At 44.7% G+C, this 21003-nt stretch overlaps 1 protein-coding gene across 2 annotated transcripts in view; it reads left to right on the top strand.

The window, feature by feature from the left end:
- Positions 1-21003, top strand: part of SH3RF3 (SH3 domain containing ring finger 3) — a 211195-nt gene that overhangs the window by 185754 nt on the left and 4438 nt on the right. For both annotated transcript variants that reach the window (XM_035114298.3, XM_060273399.2), the window contains 3 exons: positions 1105-1352; positions 3968-4302; positions 18744-19081. In XM_035114298.3, the coding sequence (XP_034970189.3) occupies positions 1105-1352; positions 3968-4302; positions 18744-19081 (921 nt within the window). The remainder of the gene's footprint in view (positions 1-1104; positions 1353-3967; positions 4303-18743; positions 19082-21003) is intronic.

Raw genomic sequence — 21003 nt, 5'->3', positions numbered from 1 at the left:
TTTTTTCTTCACCTGGCTGGTTTTGAGCAACCAGGTAAAGAAGATTCTGATATTTAAATCATGATAAATTAAACTACCAAAAAAAGGGATTGATTTAAATCTTTGACCTAAGTTTCCAGCTATCTAATTCATATATTTACAGAACAAGCATGCATATTAGTTGTTACAACAATTTAAATGTATCTATTTGCAATTAAGCAGGGGCCTTATGTTACCCAGGAGAATAATCTAAGACCAATGGTCATAAAGACAGCGTTCCTTTTGAACTGCAAAAATTATTTCTGCTTAAGGGAGCAATTGTGAGATTAAGGATTTCTGTTTGGGTCTTTCTGCTGCATGTATAAAGACCCTAAGGAAGATAAATTACTGGAAGACTATAAGGTTGCAGTGCAGTGCAGAGTTAGGTGTGCCTAACACTCATTGAATTCAATTTGTTAGCTGCTGCTGGTTTTTCACATGTTGTGCCTTTTGCATTACATTTTGCTCCCGAAGCTACAGTCTCTCAGTGCGCTTACCCTGTAAAATTTACAGACCCAACGACCTTCATTCCATCATAATTTCTGTAGCATGCAGTCATTCAGACTTCTTTGCAGTCCTTGGTGACAAACGTAGCCAAGCAAAGAGGCATGCCTACCCAGAGGTACTCAGGTTAGTCGATTAAAATTAATGATCCAAATACTGCTTTAGCTTCTGGGATGAAAAATTTCGTAGACAAAATGGCCTGAAGTTAACTCTTTCCTCCAAATATTCTTGCACCAGTCTTGCATTACATTATTATTATTACTCCATTACATTGTTGTGTTTTTGTGGCTGCATCACATTAATAAAATAATAATTAATAATAATAATAATAATAATTAATCTGCAGCAACCTGCAGGCTTTGCATAGGTGCATGAACTCTAGATTTCACCAGAGAAACCTAGCACTGGGCCAGGGAAACCTATTGAGAGGTGCAACTGAGTGCCTTTGCTGCAGAGCAGGCCAACAAGGCTATCCCTCGGGAAACGATGATAAGAATATGCCTTTGATGTCTTCTTGTGTGCCTGTACAGAGCATTTGCTTTCGGCTTCCTCTCTCTATCTCTCATCTCTTTTTCTCTCTAGGGTTCCTGCCGGAGCTGGTCAGCCGAGGACTTTGGCAGGAGGGTCTCCCACAGCCAAAGGCTCTCCGGGAGCTGTCCACCCAGGAAGCCCGGCTCTTACAAACACCGCTGCTGTTGTCAGGCCAGCTGTTCCAATCACTGCTCCGCCCACTCAGCCCCAGCTGCCAACAGCCTCTCCGCAGATGAATAATTGCTTGAGGTATTCCTCTCAGCAGACAGGCATCCAGCCCCGCAGTTCTGTACAAATGGGTACGTATAGGTCCTTCATGTGTCCGAACAATCCATATTCCCCAAATCTGATATTCTGTCTCAGATGCACAAGCCCCGGGAAGCCTTTTGTCTCTGTAGGTTTCCTCTGAAAATATTCTGCTCTATTTGAAGCCCAGCATGCAATAAGGAAAGGTTTTTATGGGCCTTGTAGTGTTTAGGGTAGTATTTATTGATTGCTGGGAACTGCATTTTGTTTATCAGGTTGTCCACTTGCCACAGCTGAAATCAATTACAGTGCTTACAAATATTTACACAAATACATTTTGGGGCATAAAACACTCTGCATGCTGAGAAGGTTAATGCTTCTAAATCCACTTGACAAGCAGTGCATGACTTAACATTTTAAAAAACATTTTATTAGGCTCTGAAAAATGAAATGTATTTATTATTATGCAAGGCAAACACGAGCGATAAATCTGAGGTCTTGGAATACAGCTACCTTTTATTGAAAATAAAATGTAAACAGAATACATGCATTCTGAAATGTACCTTTTCCCAGATGGATTTCTTGATTCAAATAATAATTACCTGCGTACAGATTCATTCTGCTTTTAACATTGACTATAATGCATAGTAAATTATAAAAAAAGTTAATTATGTATCCCTGTGGCAACTTAGAGCCATTTCAGAAATACTTCCTGAGGCTGACAGATTGCCTCCTCATCCTGCAGAGCTATCTAATTTGTCCCGAGAATTTTTTTATTTAAAAACAGCAACACTCAACACCTGGCAACGGTGCCACAGTGTAGATTTGGGAGGTTAAATGACTGCCTCAATGCCAGGTCGAGCAGCTTGTGCTATCTCTGAATTTTCAGGGAAATTAGTAGACTACAGAGATCTTGTTCTGAGCAGAACAAATAAGAAATTGATATAAGCTGTGCTATTTCTCAGAGAAGCAAAAGAGTGAGAAAATAACTTAATTCCTTAGAAAAGTAAGGACGAGGTGCCGCATGATATTTTGATGTTGCTCTTTGGTTCCCATCTTCTGCACCAGGGATAGCTAATGTAGTGCCCTCCAGACATTGCAGGCTACAATTCTCATTGACCTTTGAGAGTTGGAGTCCATAACATCTGGAGGGCACCATAGTGGCTTCCTGGTTATGCACCGTTACCTGAGCCCCATTGAACATAGTGGGGCTTGTTTCTGAGTAGCTACGCGAACATATGATTGCACTGTTGAATATAAGAAGCGGTATTGCTTGGACAGCGTTTGAGCCTGAATTTGGAGTTTGATGTTGAGTCCTCAATAACCTCTTTATCTTTGTTATTCTGAGATAGCTTGTTACTCCCTTGCGATAAACAACTTCTTGTGGTTGATAGTTCTGTTTGTATGAAGGGTAAATACTGGGAGAAGAATCTTCAGTATGGTTTTTAAAACTACTCCCCAATACAGTGGCAGACATTGGCCCCCTCAAATTTCAGCTTTTTGAGACTCTAAAATTAGACGCCCCCTTCTTATTATCACCCCCTGTAGGGGTTGCGCCCGGTGCGATCAGAACTTGTCGCGCTACCCTAAAAGTCTCCTCTGCCCAATAATATCTATAATGGCAAATATATAATGCTAGGGACCACAGCTCAGTAGTAGAGCAGCTGCTTTTCATGCAGAATGTCCCACGTTCAATCCCTGGCATCTCCAGTTAAAAGGTTCAGATTATAGTATAGTATAATAATAGCAAATAATGGAAAGACTCAGAGACCTGTGGCCAATAAGTGCAGAAAATACACAGGTAGGTGGATGAGTAATCTGAACTTAATAATTAGGTAGCTTTCCTATGTTCAAATGCAAGTAAATCTGCGTGATTTTAAATGTGATATCCTTTTTTCTTTTTCTGCCTTTGTAGTAGGCAAGTCTTGTTGAAACGAATGCCAACCTGATCCTAAAAGTATTTGTTTGGAATAAAATGTACTTCTGAGATGAGTCGGTGGCCTTGCAACAATTTTTTTTAAAAAAAAATACTATGCGCACCACATTAGGAATTACTTTCAGTACAATTTATTCCAGTGCTTTAATACAGTGGAACCTCTACTCACAACCACAGTCCGTTCCAGAGGCCCGTCCTTATGGCGAAACGGGTCTCTGGTAGAGGCACCGTTGTGTGCAGGTGCATTCGGCGGCAGCCAGCTTCTGTGCATGCGCAAATTGCGGCAAACCCAGTATATACTTCCAGGTTTGCCGCGGTCATGACTTGGAACAGGCCTAAGTAGAGCAGGATGTAAGTAGAGGTTCTACTGTGTGTATCAGTCCACACACTGGACAGGTTTGGAATGCTGGCATGATCCAGACCACTTTACAACCTTTAAAAGTGACTACAGTCATATTTGGATCCCACCGCAAACCTGGAAGTGAGTGTTGCGAACGTTCTTTGCAACCCGAACGTCCAGTGGGGTTTCCGCAGCTTCTGATTGGCTGCAGGAGCTTCCTGCAGCCAACCAGAAGCTGCGCTTTGGTTTGCAAACGTTTTGGAAGTCGAACAGACTTTGGGAATGGATTCCATTTGACTTCCAAGGTACAACTGTACTATATGGCCCTTCCTATTTTTGACCGTGTTTAGTGCCAGTCAAGTTATTTCTTTACTGTTCCTTTTTCTTTCCAGTTGTCCACCCTTCTGTGCAGGCACAGGACCGGCCCACAGCTACAGTCTCACCACTAAGAACCCAGAACTCCCCATCCCGCCTCCCAAGCACTGTGGTCAGGCCACACTCTGTGGTTTCCCCGCAACACATCCACCACTCCCCTGTGCACATCATCCCTGGAGCACAGTGTGCCAGGCCCATGATTCCCCTCACATCGGCGGCGGCAGCGATTACTCCTCCCAACGTCACTGCAGTCAACCTGAATGGAGAAGCAGGAAACGGGCCCATCAGTAGCCTGGCGACTTGCAGTCCAACCAACACAGCCTGCAAAGCAGAAGAGAGGAAAAACGAAAAGGTAACAGACAGCTCTGGTGTAGCAGGAGCCCATCTTAACAATTCTAAGCACAGGGCCCACCGTATGATCCAGAATTACTGATGCTTATAGATATGATTGATAACCAGGATGGTTATCAATCATATTCTTATATCTATAAGAATGAGATGTCAGCAGCAGGGGAGTTATCATCAATATCCTCTTGTCTATCTAGCTATCCTCTTGTCCTTTGTCACTCTTGTTAAAATGGTACCTTTAATTACACATAGGATTGTATTACTATTACTTCTGTTAACTTTCAGACTATTTCAGGGTAGTAAGCTTCCCTTGCCATCATCTTTTTGTGGAGAAAATGGCAGCCCATCCAAAAGTCTTCTTGACCTTTTTTCAGTGGTTGAAAAGGGAGAGACCTTCCAGTCTGCAGGGTCATGTGTGAATTAGTGTAAACCGTTCTTAATTCTAAGCACCTATAGCCTAAAGCTGTTTGCACACTTGTTTCATTGATTCACTTTTGGAGCTGGCGATGGGTTAAGTGCCCAGCTGCGTGTGAGGTCCCCATCTGCTGCATTTCTTCTGGCAGTTGGCATGCTCTTTTGTCTAAACCCTCCACATCTGAAACAGCAGAGAAAGACCACCAGAGAAGTGTCACAGGTTCCATCACCATATGGCCAAGTTTGCCGGAAACTGCTTGCCTAGTTACATAGAAGATGTTATATACAGGGGTGCCTCGCTAGACGAAAATTTCGCTTAACGAAAGGATTTTCTGATCAGAGGTTGCCTCGCTATACAACGAGGTTTTCTATGGCCACCGCTTCATCTTGCAAGCATGGCCATAAAAACCTCCGATCAGAAAATCAGGGCATTCATCTAGCGAAAGGGGAACCAGCTGTAGCAAGGGAAGGAGGCAAAGGAAGATCAGCTGAGAGCTGTCAGCGCCTCTCAGCTGATCTTCCTTTGCCTTCTTTCCCAGCTGCAGCTGGTTCCCCTTTGTGTTCCGCTGGTCTCTGCCCCGGCAGAGACCAGTGGAACACAAAGAGGAACTAGCGGGGGAGGAACTAGGTGTCCGCCCGCTTGCCTTCACTGAGAAAGCCGGGCGCCTTCTCAGCGAAGGCAAGCGGGCGGTCTAGGTGTCCCCCGCTTGCCTTCGCCGAAGTTGCGCTCTGTGTCGGGGGAGGCAGGCGGGAGAAGGTGTTCCCCTGCGGCTGCCTCTCACACCACACCACCGGCACGGAGCGCAACTTCGGAGGTCTCTGAAGTTGCGCTCCGTGTCGGGGGAGGCAGGCGGGAGGCGGCGGCGGGAGAAGGTGTTCCCCCGACACCGCCTCTCGCCCCGCACCACCGGCACGGAGCACAACTTCGGAGGTCTCAGGAGGCAGCAGCGGGAGAAGGTCTTCCCCCGCCGCCGCTTCTCGCTGCGAAAAGCCGGCATGGGGCTTGGCGGCGGTGGGGGAAAGGCAGTGTGTGTGTGTGAAAGCGGAGGATCCTCCGCTCCCCACCCCACCGCCCGACAGAGCGCCCCCCGGAGCCGAAGTGCAGCGCTGTGGGGGCTTTTCGCCATTTGCCTTCCCCGAGCCAAGGGGGAGGCAAACTGCGAAAAGCCCCCGGCCACAACGCCGCACTTCGGCTCTGGCACTGGCTTGGCGGCGGTGGGGGAAAGGCGCAGGATCGTTCCTTCACCTTTCCCCCACCCCGCCCGACAGAGCCGGATCCGACGAAGCTTCGTCCAATCCGGCTCTGTTGTTGGCAGCAGCGGCGCTTGCTCTCTTGGCTCGGGGAAGCGCCTGCCTGCCTTCCCCGAGCCAAGAGAGCAAGCGCCGCCATCACCACCAGTTCCCCCGGAGCCCATAGGAACGCATTAATTGACTTTTAATGCATTCCTATGGGAAACGGTGCCTCGCTAGACGAAATTTTCGTAGGACGAATTGAAAGTGGTGGTCCTTGGAAACAGAACTTGAGAACAGAACACTTAAAGGAGAGGTGTTTTTCTCCAAGCAAACTAGTTGCTGACCGGGAACCTTCATTTGCATCTGTAAGGCGTTAGATTGAGACTGAAGGGTAGAGGAATCCTGTGCATTATTCTGGCACGGAATATGCATTAAACCTTCTTTCTATCTGTCCCTCCACTCCCCCTCTCAATTTAATTAATGTGCAACACAGTTCAGATACATCACGCTGAATAGTTAAAGAGACGCAGCAATGATATCCTGCTAATTTCATGAGACCAATATATGTATATAATTCTGCCATGCTTTTCTAAACATCTGTTTGTCTGTTCCGTTTTTAGATTAGCTGTGATCATGGGCGTAGGCAGGAGGGGGCAATTGCCCCCCCCAGAAGCAGGGCCGCTGGCCAGGCTGCCCACCCGGTGCCGTCTCCCTTCTCCCTGGCTGGCTGTGGGGCGGGCGGAGGGAAAACCCCAGAGCCGCGCAAAGCGTTTGGCTGGCTTTCCCTCCGCCCGCCCCACAGCCAGCAAGGGAGAAGGGAGACGTCCCTTCTAGCTGGCTGGTTGTGGGGCGGGCGGAGGGAAAGCCAGCCAAACGCTTTGCGCGGCTCTGGGGTTTTCCCTCCCTCTGCCTCTGGGGCTTTCCCTCCGCCCGCCCCGGCAATCGCAGAGGGGATCGGAGCAGCCCAATTTCGGGCTGATCCTGGCGCCCCCTCGCCCCTGCCGATCGCGGAGGGGGAGGAGGGAGTCGGAGCAGCCCGATTTCGGGCTGATCCTGGCGCCCCCTCGCCCCTGCCGTTCGAGGAGGGGGTCGGAGCAGCCCGAAATCGGGCTGCTCCGATCCCCTCCTCCCCCTCCGCGATCGCCGGGGCAGGTGGAGGGAAAGCTGGCAAGGGAGAAGGGAGCTTTCCTTGCCCCGCTGTGGCCCCTCCCCCCGCCCCCCTAATTTTCATCCTGGCTACGCCCCTGGCTGTGATAGCACGATAGCCCCAAAAGCCGTATAACAGAAGAAAGTTTTGATTTACCTTGCTTGTAGCAGAGTACACCCTAGGTACCTAACACACCAACATGCTACTTGAAACTTCAGACTTTGCCTTTGACAAAAAAAATAACTTTCTTCTTTTCACTCGTTTTTAAAATATCTTGACCATAATGTAGCCCTAGCCCAGATATCCCCAAACTGCGGCCCTCCGAATGTTTTGGCCTACAACTCCCATGATCCCTAGCTAACGGGACCAGTGGTCAGGGAAGATGGGAATTGTAGTCCAAAACATCTGGAGGGCCAAAGTTTGGGGATGCCTGCCCTAGCCTCATTTTTAGTGGACAGTGTCTCCGAGTTGGCTAAAGTTTCACTGCTCACGTGGACTTAGTATGTACTCATTCGAGTTATATGACCTCATGATCATATACCTATGAACAGGATTTGGCTTCACTATCACTATCCGGTGGTTTGTTTGTTTTAACCTTTAGTAGGGGTTGCACTAAGTAAATATTATTTGCCATATACCAGGAGTGAAGAGGCCCGGGGTAAAATGTGACTCTCCAAGCTTCTACTACAAAACCTGATTGCCCTGTTTTGCACCCTCCTTGAATGTGTTTGTCTCAGTGGAATATGTCCTTGAACTCTGATAATGCCTCTTGCTTCCCTGGATGGAGGATAGAGAGGGATGTGTGAGTGAGTGAGCATTGGTGAAATGTACATTCATTGCTCCAGCCACTTTTGCCTCTTGTCCTGCCCACTACTCAGCTTTCCTGAATTTCTTTCTGACCCTCCCAATTCCGAGACTCGGCACCATTGCTACCTGGGAAACTGGGCCTGGCTAAACTAGAGGTTGGTTGGGTTTTGTAAACCAGTAAAGGAATACCCTCAAAGACAGAAGAAAGGAGTTGCGAATGACCCTCCTGGTAATGTTGGACTCCAACTCCCATCAGCCCCAGCCATCAGGGATGATGGGAGTTGTAGTCCAAAGCATCTGGATGCCACCAGTTTGGGGAAGGCTGCAGTGGGAGGGCAATGGGTGCAATTTCCTTTCTAAAATGCCCTTGTTGCATGCTTTTATCCATTCCTAAGCCATCCCTATATTTATTCTTTTCTGCTATTGTTTCCTCCAAATTCTCCCCAGTTTCTTCATGTCCCATTGCTCCCTCTTGTTACTGTCAAATCTTTGATTTCAGGTAATGCTCTTCTTATCTAGCTCATGGGGTGAGAAACCTGCTGCCCTCCAGATGTTAATGGACTAACCCTCCATCCATCCAAATTACAGCCTGAAACATCTGGCAGGTGTCAAGTTGGGAAAGGCTTGCTTTAGTAGAGTTTAGTACTCTATGTCTATGGAACTGCAGCCCAAGACATATAAACTCAATCTGAGCCAACATGTATTATTTGTTAAAAGTCTCTGGATAGAATTTCCTCTTCCAGCTAGCTTAAATATTGCCTGATAATTACAAAATAGCCTATGATTTCTTATGTGTTGATTACTCTTATGCCACTTTCCCTTGTAAATAATGTGGCTACTTTTTGCCATCTCATATAAAACTACTTACATGAATGAACTGATGTGGCCTCAGTCGCTTAATCATTCTGAAGAACCTCCTCATTTGGTTTCTGATGATATTTTGATTAAACTTCTCGAAAACATCCGACACAGTGGCTCCTAAAATGATAGATAAGTTGTTGCTTCTGGGAACAGTTTGTTAATTTATCACCATCCACAGTGCATCTTTATTGCTTTTTGATGCCTGGAATGTATCCCAAACTATTTGAAAACCAACTACAGTGGTCCCTCAACTTACGAATTACTTGACATCGTAGGTTTCGACTTACGAACGGAACAAATGGCTGCACGCTTACGAATTTTTCTACATCCGAACGGAAACTGTTGGCGGCTTTAAATGAGGTTTTTCGACTTACGAATTTTTACATGCGGTTTTATCGACTTATGAATTTTCCAGAATATTTTTTTCCTATGGGAAACCGCGTTTCGACTTCCGAACTTTTCGACCTATGCATGTGCATTTGGAACGGATTAAGTTCATAAGCCGAGGGACCACTGTATCTGAAACTATCATTTGTTCTATGTTAGCAGTGAAATCTGTCAAAAAAGTTTAATGTAGAGCCAAATTACCATATGGGCTTAAAAATGTATTGATCCATGTGAGGCTGAGGCTGGCTCTCAGTCACTCTTCTGATGCAAGCTTTTCTGTCTCTCGGCCTGGGTCCTAACTTCTGTAGTGACCCTCCTTGTTACTGGCTAGGAGAAGTACAGGGGCCTATATTGTGTAACCCGCTAAAAATGATCTGAAATGTGAGTTACATGTTAGGTTGCTGGAGGGAAGATTTCCCTACTCCAGTGGGAAATATACCAGTAATAATGCATGTTGAACCACTCTTACCCAGTGTGTGGAAAACAAGGTATAGAGGACAAGCATGTTTTAAAATTTGAGAATTTGTTGTTTTTCCCAGGAAGGAGTTCAAATCTCACCATCCATACAATATTTATTAATTTGTACAGTCATACCTCAGGTTGTGAACACTGCGGGTTGCGTACTGCGCTGAACACAGAAGTACCGGAACGGGTTACTTCCGGGCTTCGGTGCATGCGCAGAAGCACCGAATCGATCACACGCGTGCACAGATGCGGCGCTACGGGTTGTGGACGTGCCTCCCACACGGATCACGTTCGCAACCCAAGGTATGACTGTATAGCTATAAAATAAAAGTTATTGGGGAGGCAGGACATAAAAGCCTTGGATGACAAGCATGGGGTCTGGGTCAGTTCATATGGGAGGAGATGGTCCTTAAGGTATTGAGTTCCTGAGCCATGTAAAGCTTTAACTTTTAGCCTGGTAGTCATAGGTAGGGACCGGGAGGGAATTCAGTTCAGTTTGCATTTACTTAGGTACTTCCATTTGAACTTACTTAATTTGCACTCCCTGAAACAATCTGTAAACCAGAAAGCAGCTACCCTTTAAAATGCACACTTCTCTGAATTTTGTAATGCAACTGTGCTGTGAAGTAGTATACAAACATGCATTTTTACCAGGGTGAAATGTGAACAAGAGAGTACATATGTTGATGATAATATCCCGAAATGCATTACTTTAAGGGGGGGGAATGCTGTATGTTAAATAAAGATGTCTATATTTGGAGAAACTAACACTAAAATTCTGATGGCGATTTTTTTTTTAAAAAAAAAGTAACAAACTGATGTGGGAAACTGAGAAATGGAAAGAAACTTAAACATGCAGATTCACCCATAGAGCAACCATGCAGACAAGTGAGTGGGGTGATAGAGGATAGATGGGTCTCTCCATTCCCCCTCTGACACCCCACTTTGTTTCTGCACTGGCTGCAGAGGAACAGAAGCCAGTCCCCTCAGTTCTGCTCCACTTCTCCAGCCTGAGAGTGGGGGCAGGACTGCTAAAATTCAAGCATCCTTCATTTCTACGCTGGCTCTGGAGGAGGAAGTTTCCCCTTTGCTGAAGCAAGCATGGAAACACAGGATATTAGCTTATTTGCAAGCTGGTAAAAAAACAAGCCAACCAGCTTGTGGTCTAGTCATTTTTCTGGACTTATTTAAAGGTAAAGGGACCCCTGACCATTAGGTCCAGTGGTGACCGACTCTGGGGTTGCGCGCTCATCTCGCATTATTGGCCGAGGGAGCCAACGTATAGCTTCCAGGTCATGTGGCCAGCATGACAAAGCCGCTTCTGGCAAACCAGAGCAGCACATGGAAACGCCGTTTACCTTCCCGCTGTAGCGGTTCCTATTTATCTACTTGCATTTTAATGTGCTTTCGAACTGCTAGGTTGGCAGGAGCTGGGACCAAGCAACGGGAGCTCACCCCGTCACAGGGATTCGAACCGCCGACCTTCTGATCAGCAAGCCCTAGGCTCTGTGGTTTAACCCACAGTGCCACCTGGGTCCCAACCAGCTTGTGGTCTAGTCATTTTTTCTGGACTTATTTACAAGGCTTCAAAAAAATCATACAGAAAATAAACTGCAGCCCTAGAGAGCATAAAAATCATGAACAGTGCCTGCTGCCATACATTTAAATTTAGCTGTCCTATTCCAGTATGAAATGGAATATTGTCAGCTATCTGAGTATTCCTTACTCAATGCTCAAAACTGTAACAGGGTTGTCTATAGAAAGTTATTTCATAAGAAGCAGTAGTATGCTCAACCAGTTTTGCATTGTTTCATTCGCTAGAATGAAATCACTGGAAACGTACAATTTTATTAGACACTTCTCTTGAACCTTTCTGCCGAAGCAAAATGTGAATTATTTTGAACTATTTCTTTCATCACAAAACATTTCTTTTTAAGTCACCTGAATTGCTCACTCAATCAAGAGACTTCTGTGATCATGGAGTAACCCATAGGCTGTGCATTAGAAGAACAAATCATCCTAAAGACACAGTTTAAGCATAGCTGCCAAGTCCGGGTCGTAAAGATCCGGGATCGGCAGCGCGCGCATGACCGGAAGTTGCGTGACGCAACTTCCGGTGGCACTTTGCCCTTCTATGGGCACCAGAAAATGGCGGCGCCGGAAGTCGCTTCCGCGCATGACCGGAAACACGTAAAGCGACTTCCGGCGCCGCCGGCGCCATTTTCTGGTGCCCATAGAAGGGCAAAGCAGCACCAGAAAAATGGCCGGGTAACAATTGCATTCTCCTCCACAGTCATAGCTGCCAAGTATACCGATTTAAGGGAAAATACCGGGATTTTCCGCCAAACGGGAGACCGCCGGGAAACGGTAAGAAAAAAGGGGTTTTCCCGGCGGATACGGGATACTTGGCAGCTATGAGTTTAAGTGTTAACATCTGTATTTCAACCATTTCTTGTCTAAGCTTGTTCAAAAAGAAGGGAAGTGCCTTTATCTCTACATAACTGCTAGGGAGGGAGAAATTTCTATTTCTGAAATATTTGGCAATGGCCAACTCTTTTATGTAACGTGATTTGAGTATGTTCAAATTCCCATCTCCCGTACAGAATCTTAAACAGAAAAGCACATTAATTGTGAGTTGTAAGCATACTACAAGTACTGTACAGTTGAGTTGTCATCCAGTAAACATTGGTAGGGGTTAAAACAAAAATGAGTACATAGTATGCACAACCTTGAATTGTTTCAAGCTGGATAGCACATTGATTAAAATTCTTCCCTTTTTTTGGAACTAGTACATGCAGGAAGTCACAATATGGATTTTAAATCCAGAAGGTTTTAAAATAAGCATAACAAAACAGTATGCAGCTGCACTCACTGGCTCTTCTCATTTCTAATTTGTTCTAACTATAGAAATGCAATGCTGCCAAGTTTTGAATTGCAGTGATAAAGGCTCAAGTATAACTTACGTACTGGTAAAGTTCGATTTCCTTTCCGAACACATAGGCTGTTGTCTCCAGCACACATGATCCACAGCCTTCCCCACTCCATCTCGGCTCTGAAATGACCATGTGGTCTGTCAGAAGCCTGGCAGGTGTCTGGAAAATCCTCTCTCTTTCTTGTATTTGCTCTTTGGTTCCCAAGGATACTGCCAGAGGGTTGTTGACCAATGCTTCTCATGCATGCAAGTTTTTAGCAGAGTCCCTCATTTCCTCATTTAATCCAGATTTACAGTTTCTGGGGAAAATCTGATAAGTAAAAGAACACCTGTTAGCAACATCAAGTCACGTTTGATTGCACCCCACTATACCCCGTCCCCCCAAAAAAAATCTGATTATGTTCTTCTGGGTCAGCCTTTGTTGAAAAGACTGCTAAGGCTTCCTGAAAGTACATCTTTTTAAAAAGGGGGGGAGTGAACATTGTATGAAGCCTTAGGTAAAGGTAAAGGTACTCCTGACTGTTAGGTCCAGTCGTGGACGCCTCTGGGGTTGCGGCGCTCATCTCATTCTATAAGCCAAGGCATTTGTCCACAGACAGCTTCCGGTCATGTTCCCAGCATGACTAAGCCACTTCTGGCAAACCAGAGCAGCTCACGGAAACGCCATTTGCCTTCCCGCTGTAGCGGTACCTATTTATCTATTTGCACTTTGACGTGCTTTTGAACTGCTAGGTGAGCAGGAGCTGGGACCGAACAATGGGAGCTCACCACGTCACAGGGATTCGAACCACTGACCTTCTGATCGGCAAGCCCAAGAGGCTCAGTGTTTTACACCACAGCGCCACCCGTATGAAGCATTAAACACTCTTAAATCAGGGATAGATAACAGTGTGCCCTCTGGTTGTCTAGACTACAAATCCCACCTTCCTCAGGCAGCAAGGGCAATTACCAGGTATTATGGGACTTGTAGTCTGCGATATGTGGAACGCATCATCTTGGCTGCCCCTGGTCAAACTTTAGGGAACAAATTGCCCTGTATGAACTTCCCTGCTCTGTGTGGGAAGCTGTTTTCTGCATCCCACCTTTCCCTCCAGTTAGGCCATACAGCCAGGCTTTCTTTTTGGTGTTCCTCACACTGAGGAATGCACTTCCTAGGGTAAAAGTTCCTGGTTCCCTCCCTGATCGTTTTCTTCAGGGTATTTCCTATGGGCTGGTTTTGCTTGGATTTAACATGGGAAAACTCAGCCAGATGGGCAGGATAACAGTCCATATAGTTTGAAACACTTGACCTTAACACCAAGGCTCCCATTTGAGTTGTGCATAGAGCTGTCTCTTTTGTTCCACAGTCATGGAGGTATCTGATAATAAAGCACTTATCTTATAGTATCTAGCTCATATTTAGCATCTTCCCCACCTTTTCCTAATTCTGCATAAGGGCAGAAAGCTGGCACTCAGCTAATGAATATTTCTCAGGCTGGCAATTAACCCAGCCAAACGCATTAACCCCAGCTGTCAAAACATAGTTTGCTTCAGATTCTATAATAAAGCAGATTTCTCCCCTTTGTTGGTTTCAGCTCTTTTAGAAATGCAATATGGCATTGTTCAAAAAAGGACTTCTCTTAAACATTTATGTTGTTCAGCAGTGAAATCCACACGCCACTTTGAATCAACTGCCAAGCAACTCTCAGAAAGTAAATGTTCAGAAGGTTCCTCCTAAGTGATCACACTGAAATTTTCCCAGTTTCCACCCAAAGTAGTCCAGCACATTCAAAAACCGAAGCTTAAAAAAATGTGAAGCAAAAATATTTGGGGGTTGAGTTTGCTGTTATTTAAGGCCAATTGGCATGTTACACAATACCTACGTAGAAGGCACTTCTAGGTCAGAAAAATTGTTACACAGAATGATCTGAATATAGATCATTTATGTGTAACAATTACGTATACACATCTCTTTCACTGCATGAACATTTGGGCCACAGTCTGTGTGGACAGGGACGCAGGTGGCGCTGTGGGTTAAACCATAGATCCTAGGGCTTGCCGATCAGAAGGTTGGCGGTTCGAATCCCTGCGATGGGGTGAGCTCCCATTGCTTGGTCCCTGCTCCTGCCAACCTAGCAGTTCGAAAGCACGTCAAAGTGCAAGTAGATAAACAGGTACTGCTACAGCAGGAAGGTAAACGGCATTTCCGTGTGCTGCTCTGGTTCGCTGGCCACATGACCTGGAAGCTATACGCCGGCTCCCTCGGCCAATAATGCGAGATGAGCGCGCAACCCCAGAGTCGGTCACGACTGGATCTAATGGTCAGGGGTCCCTTTACCTCCCTTTACCTGTGTGGACAAGCTTAAATCAGTGTGAGCTGGTCTGGTACAGTGGTTATTGAGTGTTGCATTAGAAGTGGGAAGACCAGGGTTCAAATCCCCACTTAGTCATTGGTTTGGCAAGTCACTGTCTCTTAGCCTAACCCTCACAGGGTCGTTGTGACCATGTATGCCACTTCAAGTCCCTTGCAGGAAAGATGGGATATCACTGCAAAAACAGTAACTAGAGACTAAGCCTATTGATTTCAGTGAACTTAAATTAACCTTACATTGTGGCCGTTGTACACACGAGCCAAAAGATGTGCTCTATTGCTGCTGCTTCCTAGCACATGTATCAAAACAGATGTATATATGCAACGATCACGTTAGCTTTTTCAAAGGTGAATGCAACTTCATTTTACAACTTAGCCAAATATTCTCCAAAATGTGTTTAAATTTCTAATCAAAGAACTGGATACTTACCAGTAGATAGTGCATCAACATCACCATCATCATCAGTGCAGAAATGTGGTCTAGATTAGTGATGAACATAGATCACAGACTAGCTTCCTGCGTTAGACCAAGGAGTGCTGATCCCTGAAATTTATGTACAACATGTATTAATTATTTTATCAAGCCTGTTGGCTTTGCTGTAAGGCAAACATCATTTTCCTCTTTTTAATTTATTATTACATTTATAGCTCACTTTTCCTCCAGGAGACTCAAGGTGGCCTACATGGTTCCCCACTTTCCATTTTATCCTCATAACAACTCTGTAACTACCACAAAGAAGACCCTGTCCCAAGCCACCATGTAATGAGTCTCCTTCTGCAGATCATAGGGCCTGTGCAGACTGGGAGAGATACCACCAAGCATTTAAGCCCCGGGTCATTTGTCACACCACTCAGCACCTTGATATCAAAATGAGAGCCCCATAGTATTATCACTATAATGATAATAATTTATTTCTTATACCCTGCCCATCTGATCGGATTGCCTCAGCACTCTAGGCGGCTTCCAATTCAAATACAGCATCAAACATTGAAAACTTCCTGAAACAAGAGTTGCCTTCAGATGTCTACAAAAAATTATATAGCTCTTTGACATCTGCCGGGAGGGCATCCTGCAGGGCGACTACTGAAAATGCCTTCTGTCTGGTTCCCTGTAATTTCACTTTTCACAGTGAGGGAACTGCCAGAAGGCCCTTGGAGCTGGAATTCAGTGCCTGGGCTGAACAATGGGTGCAGATACGCTCCTTCAGGTACACAGGGCCAAATGCTTTAAAGGTCAACACCAACACTTTGAATTGTGCTCAGAAATATACTGGGAGCCAATGTAGATCTTTTAGGGCCAATGTTATGTGGTCCTGGCAGCCACTCCCAGTCACCCGTTTAGCAGCTGTGTTCTGGGTTTACTGTATTATAGTTCCCAAGTCACATTCAAAGGTAGTCATGTTGTATTCCTATCAAGAAACAGGGACTGGGCTGGAGAAGGCCTCAGTTTCCCAAATGAATCAGAGCTCAATGAGAAAAGACAAATCTGGAGAGGCAGATCTTGCCTTGTGCTCATCCCTTCTCAATGAAGAAGACAGCTAGCAGATCTGGCAAGAGGCATTAATTCGAAAACTGTAAGTAGAAATTGCGGTAGAGCCTCACAGTTCTCTGTTTGCTCCTGATTACATTCACACATTACACTGAAAAGCAATGTGACAAATGGGTTTGAAAAGATGTGCATTTTCATCTGAGAGCCAGGATTGGCTGAAGCGCCCTCTCGAGTGGACAGAGCCCGCTTTTGTTGTGCAACGGAAAGAATAGCTCAAACAAATATTTCTGTTATATACTGGTTTGAAAAATGGTGGCACTAGTGACAAATTGTCTGGCTTTTCGGTGATCTTCGAGCAGTTAGCTTACTTTTAAATCTCTCTGGAGTAGCTCAGAAAACCTTGTTGCATTTATTTTTTTCAGCAAAGCCAGACACACTTCACGCTCACTATAATATAGTTGAGGCTGATAGTTAAAGGGAATTTTGGTGCTGACTACCCAATAAGAGTGTAGCCTGATGCTTTGTGAATTTGTGAGAGTTGGTTATGTGAGGAGCTTGAGGGGGAGAAAATACTTGCTGCTATTCATTAGCAAAGCGAGTTTTTTTTATAAAAAAAGAAGAAGACCACCTACAAAAATCTAAATCTCAGGTGTTTCTTTTTTTCTTTAGAATTACACATATCAAGTTTCTGTCACTTAAGGAGATTAAAGAATGTAAAGCTGCGTGGGTTTATCTGTTTTGTTTTTTAAAAAGAAAATCTGCCTCTGGTAAAAGCCAGGAAGTTGAGCTAATGTAAGTGTAAAATAAAAGTATTATCAAGCTGCAAGCTTCATTTCGTCATTGAATATTTCATTAGATTTCCAGAATATTCAGCACATTAGCAAAAAAATGTCCTTTCTGTGCGTGTGGGTGTTTAAATCCCAGCGGCTGTTTTCTTCCATAAAGAAAATGTGAGAACTTGGGAGTACTAGTCAATATTCTAACCCAGTGTTCATTTCATACAAGTTAGCTAGAAAACCTTATTTATTGAAGCAGGGTTGTAGAAGGGATAACCTTCTCCTGCTTGCTTAAAACACATTCTTTCTTTTCCTGTTTCCTTGACTGTCTCTTAAAGTTTCATTTGTTCCTCAAGAAATTTCAAGTTAGCCTGGCACACCTCAGAATGTCTTCAGTGTTGAATAAATCACACCCAGCCTTTAAAAATGGTGGCAGTTTCACACAGGCTTCCTAATTAATGTAAAAATTGATTACATGGTTGCGCGAACTCTTTTGAAAACACGTCCTTGTGCCTGCTTGAAAACCATGCGTGGGATGAAAGCTATCCGTAGGGGTGTATTCTTAAAAGGCTGGAAGCCTTATCACACTAAATTGATCTGCATCATCTTTCTGTTTAAAAAATCTCTTTCAACATCTTCACAACTTCTGCAATGCTGCAATGCCTTTTTTTACTGCAAATGTTCTGATGGCATTTATAAAGTGGGGGTGCATGGGCAATGCCATTTTCTCAAGATGGGTTTGGGACAGCAGCAGCAACACATGGGATAGGGCAGAGCTTTTCCTCATGACCCTGACATCTTACCTAAGGGCATGGATACACCTGAAGGACCTCTCATGGTTGATTTGAGGATAAAACAGAGGGGAGTGGAAGAAGAATATGCACAACCTGAACTCTTGGAGGAAGGGCAAGAAGACATGAAATAAACATCTATGTAAAATTCAGCCTAGCTGCAGCTTAGAGAATCTGACAAGAGAGCATTATGCCTTACAAGAACATGGCTATGTGCACACCATACATTAAAGAACATGACTTCCTCCAAAGAATCCTGGGAACTGCAGGCCATTCCTCAGAGAGCATCAAGTCTGGCACCTGTAGCAAACCTCAGTTCCCAGAACTCTTTGGTGAAAATCACGTGCTTTAAATGTAAGCCATGTGCGCAGCCCATGTTGATGTCTTGTCCTGATAACACAAAGGTCTCCAACACTGGGATTTAATCCAATCAGCCAAAAGGAAGGAAGCAATTTATTGTCATACTGAGGTCCTCGAGAATTTATTTGCCAGTGTGAAATGACAAAACACTGCCCTGTTTCCTCCAGGAGTAGAATCAAATAGCACTGCCTTTTCAAATTCCAGCTGTTTAGAGGCTGACTTTTCCCTTACTAGATGAGTTGGTCATGTTGTCACAATAGAAGTTCCATATAACTTCCACTGTGCCTCACCTTTTTACAACACAAAACTTCTCTTAGTAAAGATAAGTTGTAAACAACACTCACTTCCCTGTGCGTACAAAATGGTTGGCATTCATCTAAAAACCTGTAATTGAAACATCTCACTTGCAATGTTCTGTTTGATTTCTATGCAGAAAGAAAAGAAAAGTGGGCTGCTGAAACTTCTAGCAGGAGCATCAGCAAAAAAGAAATCCCGCTCTCCTCCGTCTATGTCCCCAACGCACGACCCTTTGGCAGTGATGGAAGGGATGCTGCAGGGTGCTGTGGGACCTGAACTATCCTCTCTCTCTAGCCATGGGAGGGCAGGCTCATGCCCGATTGAAAGTGAAATGCAAGGAGCAATGGAGATGGAGCCTCTGCACAGAAAGACAGGCTCTTTGGATTTGAATTTTCCTCTTCCTTCTCCCATAAGGCAGCTTCCGCCTTCAATGGCAGCCATCCGTCCAGAACCCAAGCCATTGTCTCGAGAAAGGTATGTCACCCAATTAAGCGTATTTACTTGTATTTTGGGTTAGCTGCCATCCTATGCAGAGTATTTTGTACAGAAACATTTTCATTTCATTGCAAGGTTCCTATTAACTGGGAAGATCAGCTAAGTCTTTCATGGAGTTGGCAGAGACCTTAAAGGTGATCTAGTCCAAACCAGCTTCCAACACAGGACACCTGCTGCAACAGCATCCCTGAGTTGGCCATCCAGCCTCTGCTTAAAAACCCCTAATGGAATGCTCTCCCCGTTGAGGTCTACCTGGCACCAGCTTCATCATTGCTTTGGGGCCAGGCAAAGGTATTTTTTTGTTTTCCAGCACATTTGAGCAGCACCAATGACTGGATTTCTCCCCCCACTTTGATTATGTTCTCATATATAGAACAAAAATGGAATAATGTCATCATGCTGCAGTTCACATGGCTGCTGACAGGCGGCGTTTCAAACTGCAGCATGACAGCAAACTGGGCTGTCAGAGCTGCTAGACTCTTGCAGCAGCATTGGAGGCCAGAGAGGATGGAGATGGAAAGGCAGGCAGGCAGGCCACCCCAGCCAGCAAGTTTGTGAGTGGGCATACCAGACAACTGAGCATCCTAAGCAAGCATGTTGGCAGCCCAGGCAAACTCTAGAGGTTTCAGAACATCTAAGGAGAGAGGGGAAGGTTGGTTTTGGTGTGATCAGGAGGAGGGCTGACTTTGGTGAGGGATGGGTTGGGTGCAGCCACAGTCAGCAAGTGAATATTTAATGTTAGTATATTTTTATTCCATCACTGTATTTTATACTTGTACACCACATTGGGACATTCTATTACAGGAAGCAATCAATAAATTCAATAACTTTATTAACTCCCTGCCTGCTGTTATTCCAATCAGCCACTCCCCACTCCCAGGGCTGCTATTAGCATTTTTTTTTTTAAAGCATGCACATTATTAAGTGCAAAGACTCAGTTTTTAACCTCAGAGATCATGGGGAAAAAACCACCCTATAGCAGACTTCTGAATAACCAAGCATATGTGGGAAATAAGAATTGTTTCCATATTACAAAAAAATTGGTTCTCTCTGTGTGTCATAATTCACATCAGAATGTCTGGGCACGAGGGCTAGCACATTTAGTAGCAAGACTGCTTTATTTGGCTACTGTTAGAACAAGTCAATAGGAACATTCCCAGACTTGAAAGCATTGAAGCCTGCTCCATGACGCCAACCGTTGTATTTCCACCAAAACCCAGAAAATTTAGCCTTACTATTAATTTGCATTTTTTCCCCTTCTAACCAGGCATGATAAAAATGCTGCTACTTTCTTAGCCCCAAGAATGGAAGTTAAGCAAGGGCAGGATTGTGAAGCTGTGGAATGGAAAATGCACAGAGCCAGAAGGCCAGCCTGTGTTCTCATTGTTTGCACAATAAGCTGCAAATGGAGTTGTACAGATGGGCCTCTTAAAACATTACAGATAGCACTAATTGCACTTTGCAGTAGCTGAGAATTCAGATCCTGATTTTCAGGCATTTTGATTCTTAAATCCGAGAATAACCTCTAATTGAAAGAAGCTTAATTATACTCAGCAGGCAAGGTTTTCTAATTGATTTATGGATTAACTTCCATATCACTGGTTTATCTGCACCCCTTAACTGATCATATGGTTCTTTATGCCTATACATGAGGATTATTAATTACCATTCCTACCTTTGCAAACTCGGAAGGATAATGCCTAGCCCTGGATCATTTGAGCAGCTACATTAAACACTTGTCTAGAAGTTCATTCCACATCCATTTGTGCTCATCAAGTCACCCAAGTGCTCAGTAGTACAATTTTAACAATAAAATACATGTGTGAAGCTGCATTTCATACCTGGCAACACAGTGATTTTTTCATCTCCACACTCAACATGTTTGCTTGTTTGTATTTTAC

Source organism: Zootoca vivipara, chromosome 4 (assembly GCF_965207765.1).
Source record: "Zootoca vivipara chromosome 4, rZooViv2.hap1.1, whole genome shotgun sequence".
In the NCBI taxonomy this organism is placed as follows: Eukaryota; Metazoa; Chordata; class Lepidosauria; order Squamata; family Lacertidae; genus Zootoca; species Zootoca vivipara.
The sequence above is the reverse complement of the archived record's forward strand: the minus strand, read 5'-3'. Positions and strand labels throughout refer to the sequence as shown.